Here is a 10190-nt window from a genome sequence, read left to right on the forward strand (position 1 = left end):
CTTCAATTCTTATATCCGTAACTCTTCTTTCTTTTTGCCACCGACATTTCTTCCCCTCCAAGTCTTGTGTAATACGGAATGGAGAAGAAGAAGAGGAAGCATCGGAAAACGAAATGATGACAACACACACACACACACACATACAACACTGATATTTAACTGAGTCGATCGAAGGGTTTATTCGGTAATTATATCAAGTATTTTTGTTTTTCATTTTACGATGTTTTTATAAAGCGAAAAATGAAATTTTTCAAATAAATGCCCTATATGCCATTCAAAAAATATCTAAAGAAGATGATAATTTTAACAAGCGGACTTACATTGGCACATAATGTTTTATTATTCAAAAATGTGTTTTTCAACATACTTTTAATTTTCTGTTAGCATGGGAAACGAGAACGTATGTAATGCGAGTTGCAAAAGTTAAATAGCTCTTGAAAAATGGTGCTATCGAAATGGAGCGCATTTTTTCAGATAGTCTTCTGAAGCATTGTTTACAGGTTTATTCAAGTATCAAAAATGCCTTCACTGGAAATGCAAAACTTGAGATTGCAACCTTTGTCAAAATATTAGAAACAACTGCATTGAATTATTTCAACTGACTTTGAATAAAATGAGAAAATATTATTTCAACGCTGTACCATTTAAAATGTTCAATGTTCATCTTTGGAAGATGTTGAAGTCGATAACGAATGGACATCAAAGATAGGAGTTGCACAATAGTCGGATTTTTTACCAAAACAGCTGTTCTTCCTCGGCGGTTTGGTTCTCTTTTCCCTCGCCCTTTTCCACCTTTCGCACTTTCTTTGCATAGATTATTTTGGCGAAATATAGCAGAGGAAGTGCAAAGGAAAGGAGAACATGTGCGATATAAAGGCACCCTCTCAAGGGTGAGAACGTGGCGGTGTGCACAAAAAATGGGTGTAGAAAGGCGAAGTAAAGTGAATAAGTGCGAAAGGTAGGAGAACCAAATTGCCGAGTTATACAACCCTTCAGTGTACATTAGATTGTTATCTTGACAAAAAAAGGTGTATCAATCAGAAAGCGTGCACATCAGACTATCCAATCCATTCTTGTTTTCAATTGTTTTGGCTAATAATACTAGATTTATTCTTTTTTCCCCTTTTAAGTCTACCGTATATCCTTGAGTAGCTTTGCATCCCTACGGATCAAAAATTAGTCTTCCAGCCTATAATAGTCTTGCACCTCTCGTTTTGCCATACCAGCAATATTTTGTAGAAACTTCAACAAGTTTGCCACTTTTTGGCTGAATTAAACTTAAAAGTGTTCAAAAAATTGATAAAATAATATAACAGTGTGTATTTTGTATGATTTAGACTGTTTCAAGTCAAGTCTTTGACGAGAAATCACTTTTACAGAGCTATTAGATCTTCGAAAATTAGCCTTAAACAAAAAACTTAGTCTTAAGCCGGTATACAAAAAATATATGAACAAGATCATACTTTTTTAACTTTGAAAATTCTACTGCCTATGTGCAATGAGACAAAAGTCTTAAACGGTTCATTTCCCAAAAGTATTTTTAAAAAAGCCTCAGAAATGATTGATAAATTGGTCGAAAAGAATCGGAATAATTTTTAATTGTAGAGCATTTTCATTGTAGCATTTGTACTCATTTATCACAATAAATTGCTTCTAATAAAATTTAGATCCTTCATCAGGGTAAAATCGGTTCTATATTTACCATACCAGAAAGATATATTTCAAGTTGACCAAGAAATCATTAGAAATAACAAAATGATCCAATTCGCTCAAAAATTGAAGAAATTAAAAAGAATAATGCTTTGTATAATTGCATGTTTTGATCTCTCTTAACTAGGATTGTTATGGTGAACGTCCCCCTCGTCCCCCTGATTTTTATACCGTAGCACTCGTAATTGGAAAATACATTCTGACATCGAGAAGCGATTACACTACCTCATATTTCTCGGATTCATTTTTGGGGATTCCATTTCCTGTAAGGGGACGCCGGAATCGGCTCTCGAAAATCGAGAGGGACGAGAAGGGAAGTCCCCCCATAACAGCACTGCTCCTAACAATATTTTTTCCAAAACACTGTTTTTGAATGTATCCCATCTTTCTCTGCCACTCTCTCATACCCCTCTGCTCTACTAGTCACTGTCATTAAGTCTTTGTCTCCTCATTTTTAATACTGCATTACTATTTTTCTCTAATCCTCTTACTGTTTGTTGTTGCAAATTGGCGGCAACAATTGGTTCGAAAAATGTTTACCAACAAACCTTACAAAGTCTTATTTGCAATAATTCTTGAAATTGTTTTAAACTATTATTCATATTACAGAAAAACAACCATGCCATGTCCTCACTGCCCGCAAGAAGAGATTGAAGCGGTGCTTGCCGTGAAAATGTCTCAGAGTAGTTTTGAAGGTGTGCTATAATATTTTACGCATGAAATATAAACAAAGTAAACCTTTCAGAGTTTCCTGTATCTAATGAAGCCGACAATACAGAACATGCAATGGAAGTTATACCAACATTAAATCAATTCCAACAGCCAATTGCTTTAGAGATTGTCAATAATTGGAAAATGCAGAAGTTGCATTATATTGAAGGGATTAGTGGAACTGGAAAGACATACTTGTTAAATGCTATTTGTGGACTATTCAAAAGTGAGTATTACCTAGAAAAATATATGTATTACGGTGAAAAAATCTCACCTAAAGTTTGACATGAAAAATGCCCAATGTACATTAATTCTTCTACATATATTTCGAACCTATTTATTAAATATGGTGCAGTCGTAGGGTTGTTATTGCTTCAGTAAACTCAAAATTGCCTGAAAACACCGAATTTTATAACGAAACTTCTTGAAAACTTCTCAAAAAAAGTTATGGCGGCTCAAAAAATTACCTAAGATCAGTTAAAATTAGAAATTTGACCAACTTGCCTATGTTGCGGCGGCTGGAAACTAATTTTTTTGAAATCACCGTTTAATTTTTAAATTTAACCAGCTGAATTTGAATTAAATTTAACCAGATACAAGTTAAATATCCTGGGTTTTAATTTAGGTATATTAAAATCGACAAATGAAGAGATTTGGTAAAAAAGTTTTAAAAAATAACTTTGTCTATCGACTTTTAAATACATGAATCAAGTTGAAAACGCAAGATGATTAACTGGTATACTCAAAATTAAACGTTTTCAAAACAAAGTATTTCAAAAAAAAATTAGTTCCCAGTCGCTGCAACACTGACATGCTGGTTAAATTTCAAAGTTTAACTAATTTTAGGTCATTTTTTGAGCCGCCATAACTTGTTGTTGAAAAGTTTTCAAGACATTTTATTGTTTTCGGAGAATTTACATAATTTTAAGTCTAATAAAGCAATAAAACAATTTGACTACATTACCTTTAAATGATTTAGAATTATGTCAAAAAGTAAGCATCACAAGCAAACATAAAATGTTTAATAGAAAAACGTTTCTTTTTCTAACAGAAAAACTTAAAATTTTTACTTGAAAAACTTTAACTATACGAAGCTATTCAATCCTTTTCTAAAACTCTCATAATAGTTGAAAATGAGTCACTCAACACCAAAAAATCGTACCTCTCACTTATTAATGTGTGAAAAATTTGAATCTTCAGACTTCTCCCTCAACATCGAGATAATCTCGCCATGTCCATTTCCAAGAGAACATAAGTCAATTTTAAAGATTCTCTCGAATCATGATGTTTTTCTTGAAGAAATTGATGTGATCATTATTGACAATGCTAATCAATGTCTCTGAACAAAATATGAAATGTCTGAGCGAGAAGCTTAAACGAGCAATGCAAAATGATAAGCCGTTTGGAGGCAAAGCAATTGTAATGGCTGCTGATTTTGGCCAATTGCTGCCGTTTTCGCTAAACTTCAATCAGAAAGTTAAGAATAGTCTCAAGCATTTAGCTGAAAATCTGGTGGCACCATTTAAAAAGCATGTGCTTCCTACGCCAACGGATGATTGGAGCCAGTTTATGTACATGGTTAGACAAACACCGAAGATTGTGATTCCCGACGCAAATGTTGTGTAAGTTGCTGTAATTTTTTTGATGATGATTTCAAACAACAAACATATTCTAGAAGCTCTTTGGATGAACTTATCGACTTCACATTTGGACCGCTCTACACAGAGATTCCAAATTTGAATGGCATCATTTTGACTCCAAAAAAAGCAGACGTAGAATATATCAACTTGAAAATTATGGATCAAATTAAAGGAAAGGATTTGGTCTTCGAAGCAAAGCTCAACACAAGAATTATAAGATCTGACCTAAGTTTGCATTCAATGACTCTCAGTTTTGAGTTTCTCTATGCTAGGCTGTCTTTTTCAGTAGATTCCAAGCATGAGGTGACTAGTCAATTTTTCGGCTAACGGTTTTTTTTCGCAAAATGTCAAGTTTTAGGAACTTTGGCTAACGACCAAATCGGCTGAGATATGCCAATTTCGATAGGGTTCTTAAAGATAAAATTCGGGAAAATGTTCATCTGCTTCTAGTCCTAGGTTTAACAAGGAATAGGCAACTGTCGGAATGGCTGATTGCCAGAAGTTTTTGGCAATATTCAAATCTAATTATATCTTGGAAATTGAAAAAATTTCACCTTGTTTTTTAGTGTTTGGTTAGTCTTTTTTTTAAAATAAAACGGTCAATCCTTAAAGGATTAAGCCATTTTGAACTTGAAAATAGAAAAATGTTCACTAAAGTGCATTTTAAGCTCCCAAATATAGAAAAAATATCGAATTTATATTTCCGGCAATCGGCAATTCCGGCAATTGCCGGTTCTAAAAATTTCCGACGATCGGCAATTTCGGCAATTGCCGGTTTTGTGAATTTTCGACAATTTCGGCAGTTGCCATAAACAGAAAATCCGATTGCCGAACGGCAATTTCCGCGCACCCCTGTGTAGAATTTCTCCAAATGCTGTTTCTGCAAGTTTTCAATGTTTTTCAAAATGTTCTGAGGTAGGTAAAAATTGTTAAGATTTCTCTAATTTTTTTAATTTTTAGAAAAAAAAATCTGAAATTGCCTTCACTCACTCGGCCGTAAAAATCAGATTGCTTCCAAAAAAAAAATTCTAAAATTTCCCATAATGGTTGCCTGCTTTTAAACTGTTTTGAAAAACACTGAAAGTATTCAAAACCAGCTTTTAGAGCAATTCTACAGGCTAATTCTACAGCTAAAGTAGTGAAAAAAATTCACTGAAAAGTTTTATGATCGAAATTTGAGGGGTTAAAACCAGTCAATTTTAACAAATTTTAGCCGTATCAACCGAAATAGCTGAGCGTCAAAACTGTGAAAATTGGTTATTAGCCCCCCCCCCCCCCCACTGTTTCCAAGTTAACCAAATAATTTTTCAGAAAGGTTGTATCGTTGCTCTTGACGAACCATTCGAGGGTCTCCAAAAAGGAACACGTCTACTTTTTGAAGATTTGAATGGAAATCATTTATGTTGTAAAGTAATCGAAACTGGAAAAGATGTCGATATTAGCAGAGTGAAGAGACTTATTGGTTCCAGTGGAAAATCAAACAATACTCAGCAAAGTGTTCTTCAGTTCCCAGTCAGTTTGAACTTCGCATCCACCATTCATGGTTCTCAGGGGAAGTCGTTCGAAAAACTTGGATTGTACAAACTGAATGAATGTTTTGAGCACGGAATGATCTACACAGCAATTTCGAGGGTCAGAAGGTTCGAAGACTACAAAGTTTTTACCGAAGACACAGTCATCGAGAATAAAATCGAGCAAAGCCTTTTGTAATGTTTTCCCGCTGATAAATTGTACGTTACATCTCATATACTCTGGGCATATTTTATTTACCTCAAATAGTAAAAAATCTAAATTAATAAAGTTTAAAAGATTAAAAACAAACTTGATACGATATGTCTCTTTGAAGATAAATTTAATCACATTCCATTGAAGTTGGAGAAGCACCAGTGGGGATTCTGTCAAAATGCACTTATCCAAAACCGCCGAATATCATAATACACCACTCCAAATTTTTTTTATTAGATTTTTCATAATTTCCGGTCAAACTTGTGGCAAACTGCCAAAACTTTGAAAAATATGAGCTTTTGAGGATATTTGGGAGCTTAACATGCACTTTAGTGAACAATTTTCAACTACAAATAAATAAAACAAAATTAAAGCATAAAAAATGTAGGAAACAATTTTTTTTGGTCGACTTCCAAAATTATGAGTGGCAAAAACGAGTAATTGTCACCTTTTGACAGTAAATAAAATACTTCCAAAAAATGTTTCAAAAATTTTATTATATTTGGTCATTTTGGTACCATAGGAGCAGTTTTCAAACATTTTCCCCACTGGCGCTATTCCACCTTTAACATAGAAATCACTACAAAATTCTTGAATAAAAGTTGACACGCAGTTTCCCTCATTTCTCATCCTTCACGCAATATTTGGAGACTTATTCTAAACATTTCCAAAACCCCACGGAAATGACTATCAGTCAACAATTTGTTTATTCTACGTGCATATCATATTACCACTATATTCTGGCAACTAGCATGAAATTTTACTTCATTGGGCTCACAATATGGTTGCGACACCGGAGGAGCCATCCTTGACACGTTGGACGCTGAGTAGAAGGTTTTTTCTATTGAATTAAACTTTGTTCACCCCATTCACATTTTCAGGCTCATAGTAGCCGGCGAAATAGGAAATGTATTTCTCATCGGCGTACTTTACCTTCACGCATATATTTGGCTAAATGTAAGTTACTGGTATTACAGGAAAATTACAGAACAGTTACAGACTCTTCACTGTGAGATCTCAAGTTTCAAAAACCCAACTTCTCCACCATTATCGCCGGCTCGGGTGAAAAGAGAGAACAAAAAGATGCCTGTAGATTTAGAAGATTACACAATAATAATTGGACAAGATACTATCATTCCAGTGAGTATAAAACATGATCACAAAAATCAAGAACTCTCAGAGAAACGTCCTTGACCGTTCTTGCTCCCAAGTTCACCAATACTGCTCTGAAAAAAGCCAACGACTAACAGGATTCCCTGGTGTTCGTGGATCACCGGGAGATCAAGGGCCGGTTGGGCCACCAGGACGCCGTGGACCAATGGGCATTGTTGGGCCAATCGGTTTGGTTGGCGAGCATGGAATTCTTGGCGAACCCGGAAGAGACGGAAAATGCAATTGCCCGTTTCCTGATCTGTATGTGCAGAGAGTCCCGATTCCAGGTCCACCTGTGATTAAGGTAGGCATTAATTTTATCTACTTCCTAGAGGGCACCTACTTAATTTCAGATAGAAGAAAAAATGGTTCCTGTGCCAGTAGTGGTTGTAAAAGAAATAGAGGTGACCAAGTTCGTACCTTTTGAACCAACTCCCCCTGGTTTCGGTCCACCAGATGGTTGGGCACCAGGAATGCCAAAACCTGGAAGAACTAGAAAGTTGCCAAGATACTCCACAGTTCGGCCACCTCCAACTCCAAAGCGAAAAACTACACAATCACCAATTCACGTTGTACCGACAGGTAATAGTATTTTTCTTTTTATAGTAAACGGAATTTTATTTCAGAGAAAAACATAACAATGGATGATTGGAATGCAGAAATGAACATAAGCACTCCAAAACCGTATATGGGACCACCAACACTGGGATACAATAGAAAGGGTGAGCCACTTTCTGAGTTATTTGTTCGCGGAATTTTGAGGCTGGAAACTTTGAAATTTATTGATAAATTAGGAAATTACACACAAAAAAGTAGGTTTGAATTGGGACAGTTGCTAATGTCGTTACATACTCTGCCCAAATATAGGTTTCTTCCGCAGGAAGTATTTGTAAAATTAAAATTGTGCCAAAGCATGCTATATCACAGATATCAAAACAGTGATTCGTTACTGTAGTACAACGATAGATTAAAGAACTGCAATTCCGCGAGAAAATACAGTAGGAAAACTTAAATGTATTTACCAGGATGTTTTAGTAGTACTCCAGGCTGTCACAATTTTTTAACAGAAAAACTCAATTCTAATTTAAAAAACAACAACAAAACAATTCGCTTATCTATTTTATTATTGGTGTGCGGCAAATCTCATCATTTGCGCCGAGCTCGGCTAATTCGGCAAATCTATTATTCTAATAATTGTCGAGCTAGGAAAATTCGGCAAGTTGGCCGCAAAAAAAACTTTGGTTCAAATAAACCAACAATAACATTACCGATTTTCACCAATTTCCAGAATGCATCCTAGCCGCAGTAGGCATTCCGGTCCTCCACGCCGAATCTCAATATGGTCGTGTTGGCTCCTGGATGCGAGATGCTCTTCCAAACTCTATGAAAACCGCTAAGCGCCGATGGGTGACCGATGGATTTGCTAGTCCAGTGTTGTATGAGTATGAAGATGAACGTCAGTTACTTGATAAAGTTCAGAAAATCAAGTATTACGTTGATTATTTGGCGTCTGGAACTGGAAATGTAGTGTATAATGGAAGTTATTACTACCACAAGCATGGAACAACGAGTCTGGTTCGCTATGAACTAGAGACAGGAGTTCAAGTGGAAGCAGAACTAGATCCTGAAATGTCACATATTGATTGTGGACGACTTCCGGATCATACTTTCGAAGAATGTAATGCAACTGACAGACATGTGTGGTTATATGATAGGTTTGAAAGTTGAAAGTTATCATGATCTATTATTATGTTTAACGTTTAGACCACATAACTACGTCGACTTCGCTGTTGATGAAAATGGCCTTTGGGCAATCTACGCTGGCGCCGATTCGGAAACCATGAGAATGGCAAAGATCGAGCCAAGCCTTTTTGTGGTGAACATCTGGAATGTTGAGGTGAATACGACTGAAATCGCCGACTCTTTCATTATGTGTGGAGTGTGGTATGGGCTAAAGAGTGCGAACAATTTGCAAACCCAGATAACACATGCATATGATTTGTTCAGGTAGGAATTCTATTCTCTTCTTTATTTATATATCGAGTATTAAAAACCTCTGCTTGCTCTCCAAAAGTTGCAGGTATTATTGCATACCATATTAATAGAAAAATACGCTAGTTTGAAAATACAATAGTTCGTTTCCAAACTTTGGCTAAAAATTTCAGGTTTCAGTCCTGTATTTTCTTTTTTGTCCTTTGTTATAAATTTTTTAGGCCAATTTCTTTTGGGTTATCCAGTTTTCTTAACAGAACAAAGTTTGAAAGTTGAAAAACGGTGTTTTAAAACAAATATAGAAAAAAAATTTTAAAAAAAAACTGATGAATTTAGCCAGAAAACGGAGAAAAGTAGGATATTACGTTCGCGCGAGAATTCAACTTTAATTCGGCCGCCTATGTGATTTTTGAAAAATTGAAAAAATCATAAAAATTTAGAAAAGCCATATTCGGTCATTAGGTCTGCCATTCAAACCAAAAAATGTTTCGGCTGTACTCCACCTTCAAAGAATGCATTAAATTCTTGAAAATCCTGGAAACCCCAAAAATTGCCGATCGTCAAAGAATCTTTTTAAAGAAGTTTTTGACTAGAAGAAACTTTCCGAATACGCGTGAAAAACTAATAAAACACAACTTTTCCCGATATCCCCAAGCGTAAAGCTTAATAAAAATGCGTTCAATTCCAGAAATGACACAATCCCAGGACAAGTTGAATGGTACAATCCATATCAAGGTCTGACAATGCTTCACTACAATCCACTGGATGCTCGTCTGTACTTCTTCGATAATAGCAGCCTCTTGTCGGTGAATGTTCGAATTGAAGAGGACTTACCAGAATATATTGATGATTAATCTTGAAAAATGAATGTCTTATCGAATACGAACGAAAATAGAAATCAGTCCACGATTGTGAATTTTTACAAAAAATTGGCATTTTTGCAACTTTTAAACATTTTTTGATGGGTTAAACCTAGATTTTCTGAATTCACCGGTTATGAATTACCCGTTTTCAACACTTTTCGTTTCTTTTTTGACACTTAAAAAATCAGTCGGAATAGTATAAATTTGATAAAACTGTTTTAATTCAAACCTGGTAATTTTGAGAACTTCAATGTTACCCATTTTAGAGGAATTTACTTAAGTCTGAGTTTGTAACTACTTCTCACGATTTATGCTTTTTCTTTTTGTTAAAAAAGAGTAAGTATCGTATGCTGCTCAAAAATTGTCAAAAAATTTATCAATCGTCTAAAAGTTTAAA

General features: G+C 35.1%; 2 protein-coding genes across 2 annotated transcripts; both read left to right on the forward strand.

Annotated features, from left to right (window-relative positions):
• Window positions 1-2329: 2329 nt before the first annotated feature.
• Window positions 2330-5771, forward strand: F11C3.1 (ATP-dependent DNA helicase; the record flags this gene model as incomplete). The annotated part of the gene is made up of 6 exons (NM_061196.4): window positions 2330-2405; window positions 2456-2647; window positions 3622-3728; window positions 3790-4043; window positions 4097-4364; window positions 5373-5771. 6 exons carry the CDS (start codon window positions 2330-2332, stop codon window positions 5769-5771), a joined length of 1296 nt encoding a protein of 431 aa, NP_493597.2.
• A 746-nt stretch (window positions 5772-6517) lies between these two features.
• On the forward strand, window positions 6518-9842 carry unc-122 (Olfactomedin-like domain-containing protein). Its single transcript, NM_001322696.3, has 9 exons — window positions 6518-6620; window positions 6668-6743; window positions 6786-6926; window positions 6967-7242; window positions 7292-7520; window positions 7565-7660; window positions 8227-8653; window positions 8703-8945; window positions 9619-9842. Exons 1-9 carry the CDS (start codon window positions 6568-6570, stop codon window positions 9782-9784), a joined length of 1707 nt encoding a protein of 568 aa, NP_001309456.1. The 5' UTR covers window positions 6518-6567; the 3' UTR covers window positions 9785-9842.
• The last annotated feature ends 348 nt before the right edge of the window (window positions 9843-10190 follow it).

This window comes from Caenorhabditis elegans, chromosome I (genome assembly GCF_000002985.6).
Source record: "Caenorhabditis elegans chromosome I".
Lineage (NCBI taxonomy): Eukaryota > Metazoa > Nematoda > Chromadorea > Rhabditida > Rhabditidae > Caenorhabditis > Caenorhabditis elegans.